The sequence below is a fragment of the Hirundo rustica genome, chromosome 8 (genome assembly GCF_015227805.2).
Source record: "Hirundo rustica isolate bHirRus1 chromosome 8, bHirRus1.pri.v3, whole genome shotgun sequence".
Taxonomy (NCBI): Eukaryota; Metazoa; Chordata; class Aves; order Passeriformes; family Hirundinidae; genus Hirundo; species Hirundo rustica.
The window spans coordinates 30,230,819-30,252,250 of NC_053457.1; the positions used below are offsets into that span (position 1 = coordinate 30,230,819).

A 21,432-nucleotide genomic window follows, 5' to 3' on the forward strand; every position below is an offset into this window, starting at 1 on the left:
AACAGTTTTTCTTAAGGAACAGCTAATTGAACAACAAGACTAATGAGGCAATAAGTGTTATTACTAAATCCATTCTGTTGTCATCATTAGGCGAGTCAACATTCCTGTTCTGTGCTAATTAGGTCAGATAGCAGAAGCTCAGAAAGAACATTAACCAAGTGTATCCAGAGCATTCCAGAGACACAGAGAGACAGCCAGAAGGGATTTCTGAGTACTCACTGCCTATGGAATTGGAATCCCCTTAACGAGTCATTCCAGTTAGATCAAGACACACTGGTTTAATCCTTTCCCTCACTCTCTCTAGCAAAGCACAAAGCACTTTGACAAGGAGATTTCAGCTGGGGCCAAATCAGCAAGTTTGTCCTGTTTTGCTCGTGCAGTAATGCTGATTTTCTGTCCTTCCTGACAGACAGGGGAAAACTTCCCCTCACAGGTGACTCTGGTCCCCATTCATAGCCACTATTTCAGTGCTACAAGGATGAAATTTAGATTCTCCAGCCTTTTTCTCTTAACAGGCACTAGGGACACAAAAATACCTTGTTGGGCCAGTGTAACACTGACTTGTGCTAAACTTACACAGTAAATTCCCTTGACTTGTAACTACTGGAATCACACCTGCCAGAGTAAGTGCACACTTGGTTCATGCCTGCCATGATTACCAACAGCTGAAGTTTGTAAGCTACCAAAAAGATCCTTGTTTATCCCAGATGAAATCCAGGATAGCTGCAGTCAACTGATCCTCAAGGCCCACACTGCGAGCTGAACTAAGTGACCTCTGGATACCTTGTGCATGTCAAGGCATCACACAAAAAACCCCAAACCAAATCAAACCAAACTTCTTTGTTTTCTCTCTGCTGGAGCTGGGTCGATGACAGGAGTCAAATTCAAGGGGATGTTTTTTATTCCACAGTTCTACAGAACACTCCTTTTACTAGGGTTGTCACAGTGTACATGAGAAACATTTTTCAGTTATTCAAAACATGCCCTTTGTAGTTCTTGGGGGGTTTTGTTTGGTTTTCTTAATTGTTAGAAAGTAAATAATCACGTCAGGGACAAATTAAAAGGGATGAGTCTGGCTGATCATATTTCTATCAAATGACAGGAGTAAAAATCTTCTTTAATGCATTAATCATTAGACATTTCCTGCAGGAAGGAGATGCAGCTGAAGAAGAGTTGGGTACTTACTTGGTTAGAACCCCCACCCCATCATTTGTACCAAAGACCATTTTAAACCATGTATCAACAACTGCCAACCACTAGTCAGCATGCTCAATTTAAATACTTCAACTTCTCAAATAAAGAAATGAAATTAATCTAAAAAATATTTTAATGTAGCAAGCTTGGCTATAGAACCAGTGCAACATAAAGAGGACACCCATTGTATAACCAACTTTACTGCTTAACAGAGTAAGCTACAGATGCAACAGATTCACCACAAGTTATTTGGTTAAATTAAATACTGAAGTTAGGATCATGCCGTTGGTAATTGTGGTTTAACAGTACCAATGCTCCAGTTGGCTGAGTTAGTTTGACTGTAAGTAAAATGCAAGTTTACAGAGAAATGAAATAATTCAGTATAGTATCCTGTATTCTGTTCCATGCTCAGTCACTATGACAATGTCTTCAACAGATAAACAACATTTCAGCATTATGTCAAAATAATGCCAAAACATACAGGAATTGTAATGCCAAATTTACAACATGATACAGTGCTTAACAGATTCCCCAGGCACGGGGGCCCGTGGTGACAGTGCTAAACAGGACCAGAAGCACCCAAGCCCTACTCAGTGCATACACAGTGGACCACACTGACAGGAATGCTTTACCTTTTGATGGAATTGTCACTCTGGGAGTTCGTGTCCCAGACATAATGCAATGGAAAACAAATGTTAAACCCTTGGCTCAGAGATGAAGCAAAAGCACTACATGTTATTTACAAACCTGAACCAGTAAAACCACTTTAAGAACAGAGAAAAACTGTGATCACTTGACAAAGATGACAGAGCTTGGTTACTGTACTGTGTGAACCAGGATGGTAATGAAGTTGTAAACAAGCTTTAACCAAATTAGGTTAATGCATCTATTCTTAACTCAAGAATATTGCCATTTCAGCAGACAGTGATTTTTAAAGCTAAGGACACTATCAGAGGTTTTATTTTTGTTTAAAGCCAACATTTTAAAAACCTGGAAGCTGGCAAATTATTTTTGTTCCTTAATACCCTTCATTAGCTTCTCCACAGCACACTTTTAACAAAATTTTCAACCCCCCCAATTTTATCTAATTCTGCTCCAACTTAAGTAGCTGGTAGCAAAGCTGAAGCATACACTACCAACATCTGAAAATCCCCTCAGAGTGGCTTGGTTCACACCACTGGGGATGAGTTCAGACTGCTGGCATTGTTCTACATCGAACACAAAACACTCAAGCATTTATTTGAAAAGAAGCACTTCCTCAAAATTAAACAGGCTTTGCAAACACGCAAAGAAAGACAGAGGCAAATCATATTTGAATCTGTCAATCCCAGCAGCGTCAAACTCATTCCTTCTCCCCCACCCTCCAACGAAACCACGTTGCCAAAGTGGCTGATGAGACACTGATGGAATTAAATCCACTGACATAAAGCCTGGATACAAAACAAAAAGAAACTTTGTCCCTGCCGCATCTATTTTTTCTTTTTTTCTTGCATTTTGTAATGAACCCATACAAGCATGAAAGGAGTTGTGTCGGTATTTTGTGTTGTTTTTTAAAACAAGCATAAGAGTTCTGCCAGACAAAACTGAACAAACTTTTATTTCACTTCAGAAAGATTTCTTTTTTATATTATCAACCTATTTCTCTTCATAACTAAAGGTGATAAAAAATAAATCCATAGTAATGAAAAAAAAACCCCAAACCCTGTAATCAAACTGCTTTTTCAAGTATGTTTCTCCCCTCCCCACGAAAGACATGCATTGGCCACGCTGCTGATTAAAACCCACATCACAATGAGCAGACTCAGCCCCCAGGCCCAGATCCCCTGGAAATGGGCTCAGCTGGATCTTCAGGACACAAGACTGGAGGCAGATGGGCACATGCACACTTTCTATCACTCCTGAAATCCCTGATTCTGACTGCAACCACTGTCACAGCCCCAGCACATCCTCCCAGCAGGAGAAATGGCACAGGAGCCACAGAGTGATGTTGGACAGGTACCATTGTTCAGCCCAGTGCAAATCTTGTGCTGATGGAGATGCACTTTGAAGAGCTACCAGACTGGAGAGTTTTGCCCACAATGTTTTTACAGAGCACAACATAAACCACATCCTGGTGTTTTGCTCAGTCTGGAATTCTCATCTCCATCTATTGCAATTACGGAATCACAGAATAGTCTGGGTTGGAAGGGACAGGGATCATCCAGTCCAACTCCCCAGGCCAATGAAAAGTCAGTGAGGGGGATTCTATAAGAGTTGGTCCCTGCATTAAACACTAATACATGTGAAAAATAAATGGGGACAAACTTCCAAGTCACAATTAGTGATGGCGATAGGTTCAACTTTCCTTCCTTCCTCCTTATTTTCACTTCCCATTAATGCAAGAGAAAAGTGCAACTTTGCAGCATGTTTGTTCACATCAAGTTTTTTCCTCAAGAACACATTTTGCAGTAACAAAATATGGTCTATAAAGTCGCAAAGTGCACAAGCTGAAGGCACAGAGTACAAACACATAGGAAAAACAGATTTCAAAATACCAAGTAACAAAAAAAGATATAAAAGAAAAATCTGGAATTCAAAACTCCCTGACAGAAGATACATTTATATGGGACCAACTCTCGAAAGGTGACAGGTTTTAAACTAACAAACAAATACTGCAAAATAACGAAACTTTATTCTTATTATTTAAGTAGAAGCTCCAGAAAATAACTTGAAGTTTAAAATCAAATACACTGACGTGTTAACTAGTTTTAAGAATGTCCTTAATATTAAGAAAAGAGTGCAAAAAGGATTCTTCCATTCTAACGCTTTTGGAAGCTGCTGATTTCGGCTGCCTATTTCCACTTTGAAAGGATTGTTTTTCAAGGTGCATTCCTCACAAAGGTCACAAAAGAAGAGCTTGTTGATAGGCCAGACCAAGGAATTGTGTCTTTCAAAGTCATCCCAACCTGTAGCAGCAACTGACATTTTAATATATTAAAGAAGAAAGTCCAAAACTCTTCTTTGAGGCATAGTTCGTGTCAGAGCTTGAGTATCAGCAGTTGCCAAAGGAGGCTCCAGATACCGCCTGTGCTCCTCCAGTGTCTGCTCTGGCTAGGAATAGAAGCTGATCCAGTATATTCACTATCTGTATCCCCTGGAGCTTGCACAAGCTGATGAGCCATCTGAAATGATAGAAAAAGTAGAGAAATTCTCTCACATTAAACTTCCACATTATGTCCCTTGCCAGCTTTCCCCCAAAACGCAGCAGTGTCTGCACAACATTCACAGTGTAAAGAGAAGCTGATACACCACATAAACGTGTATTCAGTCATTTCAGCCTATAGTAAGAGTTCATCATAAAACTGTCTGACATTTTACTCCCTCTGGTCCCTCCCTCGTCTGACTTTACTCCCTCTGGTAGGGAGTAAAGTGAACACACCCAGCTGAAAGCACATGAGGAAACTTGGTGGTAAGAGGGCCATAAAAAGAGCAAAAGATAACAACAGTACCAGAACAGCTATCATTCCCCAATGGCTCTACATCCAAGCACTTTGTATTATTTCTTGGCATGGTAAAGGTTACATTCCCTACCCTGAGAAGCCACAAGTTCACCACCACCTGAATGCCCAAGCTGTGAGGGGCTGGAGCCTGCTGCAGGGCAGGGCTGGATCTGTACTTACTGTAGGTTAACTCCTCCCCAGCTCTCTTGCGTGACTGGTCACCTCTGTGGGAGAAGGCAAAGAAAGGTGTTTTCATGTTAACCTGAATTAAAGATGTCCCTGCCCCTCTGGACCTTCAAAGGCTCTACCAACCCCAACCATTCTGTGATCCTCAAAATAACACGTTGTGAAATACCTCAGCACAATCAGCAGCTTCTAGAGATTCAGAAACAAAATGCAAACACAGTAACGATACCACTACTGCAGGAATCTCAATTTACCAAAAGTATAAGCTGTATTTCACAGATTTAATTAGCTCGTCCTTTTGCCACAGACAGTAGCAAACAGACATAGGATAATTTTTTACAAAAATTAAGATGAGGAAGAAATGCTCATATGCAGCCGGAGCTTCAAACATGCATAAAATTGTTTTCCTCACTTTGAACTCCTCAACCACACTTCATAGAACTATGTGAAAAAAACTCTGCATCTGTCAGTCTGAAAAGATGCTCCTGAATCTTACAGACTCTAAGCAAGTCTGAGCTGACAACACTTGCTCTTTAAGCAGAAGATTTTAGCACTTAATGGTGTTGATAAGCTGTTGCTCTCCAACCAGAAGCTGATGTGCAATTACTGCTGCTGAACACACCTCACTGTGCTGTGTTCCTCATGGTTATTGCTTTCAATCTTACTAATTCTGTAGGTGGCTGATAATAGTTCTGCTTACAAGTGCATTTCACCAGTTTCACACTGCTTAGAGAAGTAAACGTGGCATTTCAAGCACTAACAGTCTATATCCACAAAACCAACTGGTTTGGAAAATGGTTTTCTTTAGTGACCTGAAAATAAGAGGCTTTGTGAAGTTCTTTGGCTGGCTTTGTGAGGAGGAGAGACTGTGTGAAAGGCTGGGAAGGGTAGTAAGGGACACTGACCATTGCAAGGCAAAATGCATTTCAAAAAACCAGTTGGTTTTGTGGATATAGACTGTTAGTGCTTGAAATGCCACGTTTACTTCTCTAAGCAGTGTGAAACTGGTGAAATGCACTTGTAAGCAGAACTATTATCAGCCACCTACAGAACTAGTAAGATTGAAAGTTTGACAACAACAAATTGTTCCCTTTTCTGTTTTGTTCTGTACATTACATTCTTTCATCAGCATTATACGCCTACTCAGTTACAAAGTCTCACACTCCTATTTCTTGGGTCAAATGCACTGCTCTTCTCAGCCCAGGGTCTTAAGGTTTTATTTTTATGCTTATCTCTCAAAAAATTATTTTCCTCTATTTGTTTTCTTACAAGGAAAGTGTCTGCACCACATCATTTGCATTTGGGTCAACAGTAGAGCTCTGAAGCTCAGTAATTTGCCAAGCTTTGAAGAGAGAGATGACCTCTGAGGAAAACCACTGGGTATGAAATCCAGAAATACACCCTAGCCTAAACATACCCACATCTAGTAGGTGCTCAAATTACAGGGCCAGACTCTAAGCATTGCAAAGGTAACAGGAAAAATGAAGATGTTTTTTCTTTATGAAGAAATGCACCTCTTGGGAGTAGAGCACGAGGCTTCTCCAGCCTGATCTTAGATTGTCGGAGTACTGTGGAAATGCTGAAAAGTGCTGTGCCTTTGCCTGGGCAGAAAAATAGATCAGCACAGAGCAACAGGCACTGCCCAGAGGGAACAATTTACAGTATGAACATTTTCTGCTGTGCCTTTTATTGTTTGTTCCTCTCCATTTACCCCAACCCCAGTTCAATACTCAGATGGGCAATGTCTATTTAAAATAAACACCTTGCCTGTATAAATAACTCTGAAACTGGAGTAAGGAGAAAATTGACATTTTCAGAAGCACCACGAATAAAAGAGAGCTTATAGAAAATAAACAGCCGAAGTAAAGGCTGAAGTTGGACAGGGGTACCATCATGCAGTAGAAGCACAACCAAAACCCAGGGATGCATGAAGTGCAAGCAACCTGATCAATTAACATTTCAAGCCTTGCAATCATCTACTTTTTAGGTACCATCTGCAGGGCTATTAGTGCTCAAAAGACATTGGAAATAAGGTCATATTTCAGATACTGAATTGTGAAGGTTCTTTATTAACTCTTCAATTATTTCTTCAGTATTTTTAGGCATATCCATTTTTATCATTTCAGCACTGTCCTGCACAATCACTACTGAAGATTAATAATTATTACCTAGTAAATCCATTCTGAATAAGCTCTCTTTGAAGTTTCTGGTCTTGAGCAGCATATTCCTGAAGCTCAGATTCCACAGCAGGGGGTAGAATATTTGGGATGAATTTAGAAAATAAAGCTGGTGCCATCTGTACCCATTCTGCAAGAAGAGAGAAAGCAATAACAAAATACATGGAAGAGATATTTTGTGAAAATGTTACTGTTTGACAAATGTAACTTTATTTTGAATACATATTAGGACCTTGAATTAAAAAAAAAAAAAAGGAAGAAAAGAAAACCCCCCAAATCCACAGAAACCATGCCCTAAATCAGAACAAATAATGAAACTGGTGAAATCAGATATTTACATGCAGATAGAAGAATCACTGTTTTTCTCAACCTCATCATCAAATTGAAATTCAGTTCTTGCTGCATCTCATAGGACCTGCTGAGTCTCTGGACACTCTTAAGGACAGGCAATTGATGATGAGCAAACTCACTTAGATAATTAGATAATTATTGTAACACTTTACTCTGGGAAATTTATCCCCAAAATGTACCCATCTCTCCCCTGAACCTTACTTCTAAAAGGCACAGTAGTATCATCATACAACCCTACACCTCCATCCTCATTTCAAAGGAATTCATGCATTTCTCTCACTGATCTTCCAAAGCTTAGACAAACACTTTTTTAATGTTCATAATATAATTCTAACCTGTACTAGGCTCAGCTTCAGGACAAAAAGTGGATTTAATTTCACTACACCGAACATTGTTTTATAGGAGCAAGACAATTTACCTTGAAGTTGCTTCAAGGCTTTAAGACTAAGCAAGGGATGAAAATTGGCTTTACAGCAACTGTATAGCAAGTTGAGAGAAAAAGAAATAGCCCTCAACTATTTCTGCAGCCAGACTTCCCACAGGCTGTAAGAGTTACCTGAAATTTGATCTTTACTTAGAAAAGAGGGATGCTTTTAAATTCACTGAGGAACATCACAAGTTTTTATACAATTCTCACAGTCCTGCAAACCGACTGAGGGAGCCCTCAATCCCCTCATCCAGATCAGTGATAGAGGGTTTAAAAAGGACTGGGACTAGTACTGAGCTAGGATTAAAGAGAGTCTTCTCTGGCAACATTTGGAAGTCTGACAGCTCTTAGGAACTTCCAACCTGAAGAGAAAACAAAGGAAGAGAATGAGAAGGGGCAGCTCCTGGCTGCCAGCTGTCAGCATGGCTTCTCTCTCTGCCCTGCAGACACTCAGGCTGCTCTAATCCCACAGCATCCTCCACTTGCCGCCCTTCCTGCTCCACCTCCCCAGTTATCTGCTCCCCAGTCCCACGATACATCCAGTGCAGCAATCTCAGAGAGAGTGAGCAGCACGGCCTCAGAGGAACCCTTGCTCTGACTGATTCAGAATTCATCCCCAAGAAACAGGATCACCAAAGAGCAGCCTTTTACACCAAGGTGTTTATCCTGGCCTCTTCAACTACTCAAAATCTGATAAGTCCCCTGGTACCAACCCAAAGCAGTGTCTGCTGTGCTGTGGACAGCAAGACAGGGATTATCTGAAACAGAAAACTGTGAAATCACAACATCACCTACAATATGAAATGTGGTCAAGGAACAACCACCCTGAATTGCTTCCAAAAGAGTAATACTTCTATACTTACGTACACATCCTTCCTATCTTTGGTCCTGAACATTTTCTAAAACTGAAATTAGCATTGCCTTAAAATTGATGAAAGTATGTCAATTTCGCTGATGTAAAAATAATCTTTGCTTACAGAAAGTACATTTTGTACATGTAGAGTCCGTGGTTGTACATATGCTAAAAATTGCACTAAAGCTTTCTATGGGAATTCCTTACAAAACAATCTATGCTATTTCCATAAATGGGGACTGCAAAAATAGACTGAAGCTTCAATCCTTCTCTCACGCATAGTAAGAAACTGCCACTACTGTAAAAGGAAGGGAAACAGGTACCATTTATTTATGGATATTTTGAACACTTCCTGTTTCTAAAAACTTCTCAAACATGGGGTAAGGCTCTCCTCAGCTCTCCAAAACTTAGAAAACTAAAGTTTCTCATATAAAATTGCTTAAAATCTGCAACACCATTTTCCTTTCAATGTAATTGTTGTTGCATAAGATGGCACAATGTATTCACAAGTTAAATTAAGCTCTTCCATGAAATAATACCAACAAAACAATGGCTTCACTAAAGAAACAGTCAATCATTAACCTCGTGCCAAAGATCTGGTTGTTTGAAGAGTGACTCTCAATACAACTTTCACCATTTTAATACTTCTAAATTTCTGCCATGACTGTGTCATTAACATCCTTCTTTCCTTATTTTTAAGGAAGGAACGATCATCCCTTTGTCTCCAGAACAGAGGGTTGGGTTTTTAATTTTTTAAAAAGTATTTGGTATTTGCACAGTACCTTGCCCAGGTGACAGACAGGCAATAAGAACCAGGCTGGAACTGAGTGCACAAAACACAACTTTGATTGTTAACTGTGCATTAGTTTGAGAGTGGACACATTTTGGCAAACAGATGACAAGCACAAGATGAGATCAGTACAAATATTTCTCCTTTTTACCTGGTCGTAGTGTATACAGGCCTTTCACAATATTTGCCATGGTTGAAGGAGTTATTTGAAACGGTGTTGACTGAGCTTCCAAAAGTAAAGCTGAAACAAAATTAATACAATCAGCAACTTTTCCAACCAAGAAATATAGGCTCTTAGACATAGATTTTTTTAATCAAAAAAATACAGTAATTGTGCTTTTTTTGGTACCTGATGTCCTCACAAGGAAAACAACCATGTTTCTGATTTCAGCTTTCAAGAGTAACAAAACATCACCTTTAGACAGAAGTATCCTGCTCAAATTATTGATAGTGAAAATGTGTAATACCTTATTTTTCCTTCACTGAAGGTAGCAGAGGTTCAACAAAACCAAGCAGGTGATGGCTTTGAGTATTCAGACACAGAACTGAAGCAAACTCATACCCAAGTGTGTTAAACACCTGAAGATCCCACAAATCCTTACTTTACAGCATTTAGAATCTTACGCACAAAACCAAGGATGGATTGAAAGCATATGCATGTGTAGTACACAGTGCAAAAAGTGTAAATGTCAAAGAAGAAAAGTTGTTCTTTTAAACACAAGCTAATAATTACATTTTCCTCTCGAGGAAAAAACTGCCAATAGCACATTTACTGTTTATGTTGTGATGTACAGGTTTTCATCTTTACTTGTACATACATCTGAATTACAGAAACACACACAAATGCAAAAGAAAGAAATTAGGAAGGCGTAAACCAACTGCTACCTCTTGATTTTCATTTGTCTACCAAGCATTGAGCACTCTTCTGTGCACACCACAGGAGGAGAAATGACTCTAAAAATTCTACCTAAGGGACACATCTCTTGGGCTTACATTGGAGAAGCTCTGCTTTTTAAGATTCAGAGTATCTCCAGTTCTGGCTTCAGCTTCTGCCACTAGCATACTCAAATAAGAAAGAAAAATCTTCAGCAGCATGTTTTTTCTTCTCTTTCTGAAACCATTTAAGTGGCTCATGTCATAGGGAAATTAAAACAAAGTACTTTTTTGTAACCTTCAAGTAATCAAAGTTGTTATGCTTAACTGCTATAGATGAATTTGTTTTACAAAGAGCCATCTTAAAAGTGCTCGCTCATTTCAGCTGAAGCCTTGAGGGTGTGAGAGCCTGTGATTTGTTCTGTAATGACATATTTACAGCCCCTTTCCCAAAGATTTCTCAAACAGCCTCTTGGCAGCCAAGAAAGATGGAAATCATAGAACTTAAATGGGCATAGTGCTTTATAAGGTGACAGTAATGCACAATCCAAACAATGTATGTACATATACAAATGTTTGTGTCACTAATTAGACTGTGGCCACTCCAGCCTAAGCATCACCAATAGATTTGCCAAGGATCCAAAGAACTGTGAATTTGTTCTTCATATGCAGATGTGAAATTACGCAAAACAAATTATTTAAAACAAAAAACCTTCATTACTTTATTGCAGCTTCAGAATTAATTACCATTTCTTACCTTCCTTTCTGCAAATGCACACATCACCTGCTACAACACAGATTTAAATCACTCACTCTTGATTTACAGTCAATAAATACAAACATGACAGTATTGTGTTCAACAAGGTAACAAAGTAATGGGAGGTATTTCCTGATTCTCAATAAAGAAAATGAAAGTATATCCTGTTCAATAAGCCATGCAGTATGAACTAATCCAGCTTGTCCAAAAGCTGGACATCGAGCCTTGAAAAATGAAGAGCACTGCTGTAGGATTTCTGTTTTCAGAACAATTTCCATAAAAGCAAGCAAAACTCCTCTCTGGATAAAACCAAAAGATCTCAATGTAAATTTAAAGACAAAGTTGTAAACTAAGATACAAAGATGTAAAACTTCTTTGCATACAAATTCATCTTCAGTTTTGCAATGAAACAAACTCAGACATTCACTCAATCCTGTATAACATCTTGAGAGGCTCACTCAAGGAACAGAAACAGCTCTGCCAGACATGCTGAAAGTACCTCTGGTATTATTCTACAATCTTACAAAAGACCAACAAATACTAAGGCTTTGACTCGTGCTTTATTATAATAATTAGTGAGAGTCTACAATACAAAAGTTGCACAGACTCCTTCTACCCACTCCCAGAACTGCACCTGCAGCATTTACAAAGATAGAGGAGGGAGAGGCAAAATAAAACTGAACCTCAGCTGAATGAGAGCGGTAATGACACCGTAATACCATCTGACCACCTCCACAGTGCTCATGAATTAATACTACATCCTACAGACTAAGTAACTAACATGTGAACAAGTAATTAACCTGGAAAGAGTCTTGAAAATAACTCCTGGCAGAATCAAAGAAGAGAAGCATGGGCTCCCATGATGAAATGTGTTAAATGTAAAAAGATACAAAATGCTTTGAAATATTCTTGAACACAACACCCAAAATGGCCTGAAGGAATTCTGAGGAACAGTGAATGAACAGTGTTGCAGTAAGTGAGGTATGAACCTGCAACACCTCAGATACTCTGCAGTAATCAAGTGACCGCAATTCTGCACAGCAGCACGGGAGAACCGTGTCCCTGGATGAACATTTAAGCTACTTCCTAATCACAGGGGGGCCCTTTGCACAAGATGAAGTTGAAATTCAAGAACAAATTGAAATTCACTTGCTCACAACTCAAGACTGACTTGCAGAAACTAGGGTTTAGCTGTTCTAAAAAGCTTTTTCAACTTTCCCTTGAAAACAGGTTTATTTTACTTGCTGAAGTTGTAACTTTTCTGGCAGAACAGTGAAACTTTTGCACGTTAGTACAACAAGGGCTTTTCTCCTCCCTTTGTAGTAATCTAACAGAACTTCAAAGTAAGCTATTTTAAGAAATCATACCAAAGTATGACTTAGGCAGATGTGATAAACTACTCAGCAATGTAGTTTATATAGATGTGTAACTACTCAGCAATGCACCTGATAAAAATTAGAAACCATATTCCCCACTAAAACTCCAACAGCTTCCACACCAAGACACCGGTCAGCTGCAGCTCTGCAGTCTCCAACAGCAGCAGAACCCATTGCTTAACATAAACAGATGCTGGAGATCTTTGTTCTGCTGTACAAACTGTGCTTTTTAAGACTCAATTCCACAATGTCTGTATTATTGTACAGAGCAACAATTTCAAGACTTCCAGGGAACTGAGCCCTTACATAAGTGACAGCATTTCAGCCCCTTGAGAGGATCTACAGATCCCATGGAGTCATATCTGTAGTAGGATAAATTCCCTTTTCCCTCAGCCAAATCATTCAGGGTCCATCTGACCACACAAACCTTTCCACTTCACTGTGATAAAATCCCACTCACCTCAAAGCTGGTAAGATGGTTTATCCTTTATCCCAGCCCATGCAAAGAACTGGATTGAACCCAAATGCCAACAGCAATTAAACAGGGAGGGAACTGCCACAGCTGGCAGCCAAAATGCAGCTGAAAGTTTTTGCTGTTGCCATTTTGGGCTGTGGTTTTCTGTAGGTTGGTCAGGTTTCGTGTTTGTTATTTATTGCTATTTGGCACTTTTGGTTTGTTGGTTTTTTTTACCTGCTGCCTCTTTTATTATTACATTGCCTGATGAAGCTTGATCATATATTACCTTTTTACTTCTTTAACTTAGGTACAGCTCCTCCATGTTAATTACTGATCTAGAACTTCAAAAGCCTTTTGAATGAAAACTGACTTTCTCTTTGGCTTAACCCTCACATTTGCAAACTCCTCATGATCCTGGGGTTTTATCTTCCTTTGAACAGAACTAAAAATAAATTTTTACCAACTTAGATTCTTTATAAGTTTGTAATGAATTAAAATGTAGATCAGAAAAAAAAGACATAAGAAGTTTTAATTATATGCATTTGCCACTAGGCATTTAATAATGCCACAGCTTACTTTTAAAATATTCATTACATAGACCAAAAGCTTTATTAAGTATGTAGTAAAAATGCTACAAAATAAAAATTCCAAGTCTTAATCACATGGAAAACATTCAGCGCTGTAAAAAGAAAAAATATGAAAAACAATGCTATAAATGTAGTAATATATGCTTTTGGACTTGTATAATTGGAAAATAGGGTGGTATTTTCACATTTATAATTTTATGAGCTCTTACTGAAATTGGAATATTATTCCTATTTCTTTGCCAAGGAGCCAGATTAACCATGATGGTCATTACCTGAAACTGTATTTTCCAACTTAATCTGAGACACTGTAACTGAATCAATACGAAAACAGGAAAATAAGAAACATAGATGCAACTTTTTAAAATTACCTGGAGTTATTTCATGAAAGGTTTAGTTCAGAGACAGAATTTGCATGTAGATTGTTATTTAAAGAATTTGAATGTGTTCTACAATACTTGGTAACAACCCAGACTCCTTCCAGTATTGTTACAACACAATTATTTAGACCTTAGCTGTCAAATTACAGCTGTGACTTCAACATTAGTGATGGCCCCCTTAAACCACTGAGCACGTAAATATTGGTTATTCCATCAGACCTGCAGAGCACATTAACAGCTACAAAAGCTTTCTTAGTCCTGGACAGTGTAAAGGTGTCTGCTGAGGTCAAAGAAAATGGTGACATTAATATGACCAGAGAAATGGTCGAATTTCCTGCAATAGCAGCATCCCAGCACACTCCCCATGGGCTGGAAAAGAAGTGGAACAATACTGCAGTTGATTTGCATTATCACTTATCTGTGTCTATCAATATTCAGAAGGAAAGAAGGAAGGAGAGCAAGGAGAACGTTGTTTAGAAGGTTAGAATTGGAAATTTGAGGTGTTAAACTATTTGCCAACATAAAATAAGCTAGAAATTAAACACTGAAATTCACAATCCTGTAGATGCATAAAATTCTTTTTATTTTTAATTAAGAACTTTAGAATAAATGCATCCCTTCCCTACATCTCAAAAAAGAGACTTTTTGAACTCTTTTTTATTCTTTTTCCCCAGATCAATTACTGTCAGAAGCTGGAACCTCAACAGTTTTATAGCTGGGGAAAAGAGTACATTAGCTTTTGTTTCAGAAGAATTCTAATAGAAATTACCCTGGTTTAGTCTGGCACAAACACACTGGAATTAATTGGTATTTTCTCCTAGTGCTCTGCTACCTTTCTGCATTTTTAAGGCCCTGAGGAAGAAATCTCATTTCATTTTACCTATCCTGACACATATGCTAATTTTAAGGACAGAGTCACTCCACAGGCCAGTAATTCTGCCTTTTTTTTCTGTCTCATTCTAAAACTTAAAAAGCAAGAAATATAGTTTATAAATGTGGTAGACTTGGGCAGATTTTCTTCTCATGCTAACTTTTCAGAGTTTTAGGAGAAAGCAAAGCAGTGTCTAGAGGCTGAGTAACATCCAATATATTACAGACAGAAAGCGCCTCAGTAATAAAAAAGGACATTTTTAAAAAAACATTGCTTTTGCCATCACAGTAGTCACTCTGAATCCCAAACCAAAAAGAATAATGATTTTGAACTCTTGAGGGCAGTTTCTATATTAAAGCTTTAGTTCAGATTAGAAATGTGATTTTGAAGCAGATTTACTGATCATGCCCACTTTGCTGCTCCTTGGTTGGTAGGACAGAGCTGCCTTGGAGCATATTACTTCAATTCCTTTTGGGCAAGATTAAACCAAATGTGCTCAAACTGCTACTCCCTAGCACTCCGTCCAAAGGAGCAGACATGAACAAGTGGGAGATAAAACTCTTCAAAAAGTAGGGAAAGGTCAGCACTGGGTCCTCAACATCAATAGGGAGGAGTTTCATACTCTGCTCCCTTTACACCACCCCACTTATTGATGCAGACATCACCTCAACCACGCAATGAAACCCTCAGCTCTTCCTACAGGGCCCTTTTCAGATAAAAGCCCGTGGTTCTGCTGCACCAAACCTATAATGATGCTCCAGGCACTGCTGTCAAAACCTACCCAGGACAGACATTCCAGAACAAGATCATTTTCCTTATGAAACACTGTCATTAGATGTGACATGGGAATGAGAAGCTCAAAGAACAACTTCTTCAACGTCAGCAGCGTACAGAAAGGCCGGGGGCAATGCTCTCTGCAAGAAGCTGAGAAATCATTAGAGTGCTTTCTCCCCGTTTTCTCTGCAGTTTGTGCATTAAGACAGTAACAGGTTGCTTCCCATGTGGAGATTGATTGTGACAGATGTCAAAATCTAGAGGGAGGGAAGAAATGCCACCTCAAACAGGGTGAAAGTCAATTCAATCCATCTTTTTCTTGTCTGTCCGTGCCGAAGGGTGAGGCAAGGGGAGTGAATAAAAAAGCCCAGCACACATCAAAACAAACCCTGCGGTCTCTGTTGCAGCTGTAGAGTCAGGCCATGACTTGGCATCAATCACAGTCCTTCTCTCAGCTTTTGCACTGCTCCTCTCAGAGAGTTCTGCATTGACAAAGGCTGGACACGGCATTTATTAATGAAAAGCATTTTCTCAAAGCAGCACACAGCTGAAGAGATGAGGAGAGTCCCTCGCTTCACTGACATCAACAGGCTCTGGGAGGTCAGCACAGCAAAACACAGCTGCTAAATATATAGGGCTGGGTGCCCACAGAGCAACAAACACTCCTACTGAGGCACTGCACCACAACAGGAGAATCCCTGCACAGGCAACATCCTCCCTGCTACCTTCATCAAGCTCTAACAGATATTAACAGATTCATTCTCTGTAATTTTGCATTACATTTCTACCTGCTGAATCAAAAAGCTGGACAACCTCATTGTTAAAAGAGGTTAGCAATCTTTTCCAACATTCCAATTAACTTTTCTGGTACTTTTTAAAAAGCAGCAATGCACTTGCAACATCTTTCCTGTTGGAAAAACCTTTTCCAACATTAACAGCCCTTGTATTGAACTTTAATACACCTCTAACAAAAAAATAAAGAAAACAGAACAACAAGATCTCTTCCCCTCATTTGAATCCAAGTGACCTAACTACGAAGAAACAAAGCTGTCATGTAAAAATCTTCAGAGAAAAGACTTCCTCTGTAACTAATTAGAAACTGAAAACATAATGAAGTAGGCTGTGAGTGGTCCCCCTCCTCCTGACTTTTTCCAAAGAACTTTTTCTTGGAAACCATGAGAAAAACTTCTACTTTGGCAAACATTAGTGATATATTTTTACACTGGGTTTTAGCTCTGAACTCACACAAGCACTGACATAAAGACTTACATTCAAACAACTGCCTACATGCCTTTAGAATCCACACACAGTAACCACTCTGTGTGCTCAGGCTTCAGCGGCTAATTCGGTAATTACCCCGGGCAACAAGAACAAAATCAGAAGTGCTACACAAAGCTATTTTCCCTCAGATAAAGTTCACCTGACTTCCCAGTTGAGAAACTACTGCAGAAAAGTGTAGGCAGATACTTTTTTGAGAAGAACCAACTTGTACTGAACCATCTGTACCAGTACGTTGCTCTTTCAAGAGAGAGAAACACTTCTTGAGCTCAAAAGAGTAACGTGAAAGGCAAGAAACAGACCTACAGACCCAGATACAAATGGCTGAAGTACTACAGCAAAGAACTCGGAGAAGGAAGCAGAGGAGGACTGCCCTCTAAAGCAGCTTTCACCTCCATGACCAGCTTAACTTTGTTGCTTTTTTCTTAGTACTGGGAGTGTCAGCGACCTCCCAGATCAGCATTAACCTTCCTTTCCTCAGTTTTCAGGAAGAGAACAGGAATAATTGCAAACTCTTGTAATTTAAACCCAAGTGAGCTCTCCACCAAGGAGACACAACATTATGCTCTTAATGGCTTTTCTCTCTTCTGTTAGATTCAAATGCAAGCTTGGCTTGGGCACTAAGCTGCCAATATCCAAAGAGAGAAGAGTGGCAGTTACTTGCAAATACTCTGCCACTGAAGTTTACCTACTGCAGGTACCAGAAGTAGAGAGTTTCAGCAGCTGTTATTCACTTTCACACAGTAATTGCCATTTTTCTAGATGCGAATAAACAGGCAGGATGTTTCCAGGGCACGGAGATTACAGTGCAGGACTATCAGAAGAGACAGTGGCTGCACAAGGAGAAAATAAACCTATTTCTGAGTTTTTCTGCTTACAAGTCACCTCATGCAGGACTGTAGCAGGAACAAAGACGACATTCTCCACCACCCCTTCCCTAGTGACATGGGGATATTATCTGCATCTTCTCCCCCTCCCACCCTCATTTCTGAAGCTGCCTGTAAATAAGATGCTGTATCTTTGCTTGTTGCATTCAGTTAAGCAGTTCTGCACACAGCAACTTCTCCCAAGCCACTGAATGCAGCAGTCTTATCAGCAAGAGCCAGCTTTGGCTTTGTAAGGAAAATAAGCAGGTTATATTCACTTAGTTCAAATGTACCACTTTAATTTGAAGAGCATTGACTTGATAAATGTGTGAGTGTAAAAGTGTTTCACCAACAGCTGTGTTCGTGGATCTGTGTATTGTGGGGTTTTATTACGTACTGACTTTAACTAATGAGAAGTGCTCCAGATAGTGAAGTGCTTTAAAAAAAAAAAAATTCACCTCTCTAACCCCAAATGGAACTAAATTGGCAGTGGTACAGGAAAAATTTGTCAAAGTAATGTTCACTTAGGCAATATTACCTCTGCAAATAATGAACTGACACCTTGATTACTCAAATTTTTGCAACCAAGTGCCCAAAAAAGTGCTCCCACCACAGAGACAGATGTTGATCTTGCACCTTCCTGCCTCCCACCAGCCAGCACAGGAATGAGGGGACTCAGCCAGGGGTAGTCTAAGTGAGACTGAACACCAAGGAAGAGATTGGGGCTGCACTGCTCTTCTGGCTTCTCCCCCTGCCTTTCTGAAGTGGAGCAGGAACTTTTTCAAAAATCAAATGAACCTGAAATGTACTTACAGTCCTTCCTGAACACAGCTTCAAATAGAAATGCTGGCTGCCAGGCTCTGAGAGAATAACAAGGTACTATAAACAAAACCCACTTTGTATAAACATAGCAACAAATTTCAGGAGCAAGAGCAGATGTTACTCTGACCCTCCAAGTCTAGATCATAAATGGATTAGATCAATTTTGTAATTTTTTTTTTTTTTCCAAACAGAGGGAAGGAATGCTTCATTTCACTGAAGTGGCAGTTGCAGCAGCTCTTTAAAAGCAGCCCCAGGACTCCATTTCTCCATACCAATCACAAGGTCCTTGACTTTCATTTCCAAAGTATCCCCATTCATATCTGTACTTTTTCTCCCTCACAATACAGAAGACATTTTTTTGCTGAACAAAATCTGTATCAAATATCAGCAAAGAACACCATACACTGACATTGGGAAGCAAAGTAAATAATGAACACCAACTTGCATTCTATTTTCAGAGAGCCCTTACATTTCCAAAAAGAAAGGTACTACTCATCTATTTTGGTTTGAATTTCAGGAAGCTAGAAGAAACAGCTGAGAAAGGCAGAAAAAAATACAATACTAGAAGTTTTTTCAGCATATCTGCAGTACTACATCATGTGCTATGTATCTTCAACTATTTCCCAAGAAACTGTTAGCAAGTTCCAAATTTTATTTAGATGTACTTTAACTCAATTTATAGATCCTCTTATCCAAGATTTAATTAAATCAGATCACAGTTAGGAGCTCATGCCTGTCAGTATTTATCATCTTACTTAGGAGGGAGATAAAACCCAAACAACTTAGCTTTAATAAACTGATGGCCAGATTGAAATGAACCCAAGGAAATGAACCTCTTGCTCATTAAACAGGAGACTTCATATACAGCAACACAGACAGCTTACCTTTATTTTTCATTATTTTTCATTTTACTTCTGCAATTAACAGAGCTGGGGAAAAGTATTTCTGATTACACACACACACAATGCCACGGGTCTTTTCCTTTCAACAGATCATCTGCAATTTCTATTTGATCTGCTATTATCACTGCAGAAAGTTAATTACTTAGCAACAACACACCTGACATCACTTATGCCAGAGGTTTATTCAGTGTTACACCTTTGCTTTGCCATTGAAAAGAAAAAAAATTCTTTGCCTGAAAAATGCAAATATTTTAAGGCAAAATCAGCCAAATTTTCTGTGATTTTGTTGCAGCAATCATCTTACCAGGTTTCACACCTGTAATTCTTTGGCATAAAATAAAGCATTAGGCCCATGGCTGGGCATTTCTCACTGTTCTGCTATTTTTAAGGTGATGTGATCTGCTCTTAGTGACACTTGTCCAGATGGCAAGAACAAAACTTCACCAGAGCTGATGGGTGCCAGGCTCCCTGACCTTGTCGTCACTCTGTTCACCCACCCCTCTCCCAGGCAGTCACCTCTCAGAGAGCCTGAAAACAGAGCAAGGAGCAGGAAAGAGCAGGGCATTGCCACCCAAGCAAAGAACAAAAGGAGCCACAAACTCCACTTCCATTGCACAAAGCTTTGCTAGCTGCCCTTCGAGGGGCCAAGGAGGCCAGCACAGAGGTCCCTGTGCTCACACGAAAGCTCTCAGAGGTGGCAGGTTTCACACAAACACTGTGGTTCACCACAGGAGTCACACTTCCCGTTCAGTGCTCCTGTGGGTACCACTTGAAGCACATAATATTTGCATTAACCCATTAACCTAAGAGAGAAACTGCTGTCAGCATTCTGCAGTTCACCACCTACAGCAGTCCTCGAGCACATCATGACAATAACCCCGGAGGTATCACAGTTCTCTGACCACACCACGTTCTTAGTGACACCTGTCAATTGATAATGAAGCTGAAAAGTAACAGCATAAACAACAGAACAATAAAACATTCATTCTTATAAATAAAACATAATTACAAGTCACATAATAACAATAAAACGTAATCACAAGTCACAAGGGAAAACAAATATTGGTTCCCCCAGACCTCAAGCAAAGCATTACTTCATACAAAGATTTCTGAAAAAAATAAGCTCAACTATGTCACATTTCCTCATGCCTCAACGGAAGTTGTACTGAAGTTCACCAATATTTGGCATTTTATCCCCATTTGCTGTGGATTTCCACAGTAGCTGAAAGCACTGTGACTCTCCAGGCTTCCATTATAAGAAAAATTCAACAGCTTTACTTACGCATTAGGTTGTAAATGTGCTTTTCTGCAACATGTTCCGTAAACAGCTTTATAAGGTCATCTTTTAAGTCTCTGTTTAGCTTGGTTTCTATGTAAAATTTATTCTGGAAAACAAAACAGAAGTTTTCAAGTTTGTTTCTCATAATAGCAAATAAAGTAAACTTCATTTCAGAACTTTTAGAATAAATACCAAAATACAGCTGGAGATCATGTTTGTAATGAAAGAAAGTAATTCTTACGATTACTAAAAGTGATTAAGCCATTAAAATAGATGAGTTACAATAATAAATCATCAACACAACTATCCACTTCTGTGGTTCATCGACAATCTCAGAGGACAGCTACTCAGAAGGAATCAGTTGTGGAAAGAAGTGATTTATACAAATCTGCACAAAAGTGAACTACATTAAAATTTTTAGGATTCCGTTACTTTGAGCAATCAGTATTAATAAAGAATTCATCTTTTTGAGGGAAATTTAAAAGTAATTCTATTCATGAGTTCCTCAAGGGCCCCAATACCTAATGTACTATTTGGTAACAATGCTCCATTTCCTGCAATTAATAGCAAGATTTCTTGTCTGTGTCTTATTCATACAGGTGTTTTAAAAGCTGGGGAGAAAAAATTGCTCCAAGATAAATCTCCTACCATTAAAAAGCTAACTTGTAAGTAGAACAGCTGAATTAACTAACTTGAACAAATGGTGTAGAAGAGTTAAACAGATAATCCAACAGAAAAGCAACTCAAAAATCATCC

General features: G+C 39.1%; 1 protein-coding gene across 1 annotated transcript in view; it reads right to left on the reverse strand.

The window, feature by feature from the left end:
• Positions 1–1,378: 1,378 nt before the first annotated feature.
• Positions 1,379–21,432, reverse strand: part of CACUL1 (CDK2 associated cullin domain 1) — a 42,778-nt gene continuing 22,724 nt past the window's right edge. Inside the window, exons 5-9 of the mRNA XM_040071744.1 lie at positions 20,680–20,782; positions 9,609–9,698; positions 7,028–7,166; positions 4,854–4,897; positions 1,379–4,355 (exon numbers count right to left, since the gene is read on the reverse strand). Coding sequence (XP_039927678.1) covers positions 4,315–4,355; positions 4,854–4,897; positions 7,028–7,166; positions 9,609–9,698; positions 20,680–20,782 — 417 coding nt within the window. The 3' untranslated portion in view covers positions 1,379–4,314. The remainder of the gene's footprint in view (positions 4,356–4,853; positions 4,898–7,027; positions 7,167–9,608; positions 9,699–20,679; positions 20,783–21,432) is intronic.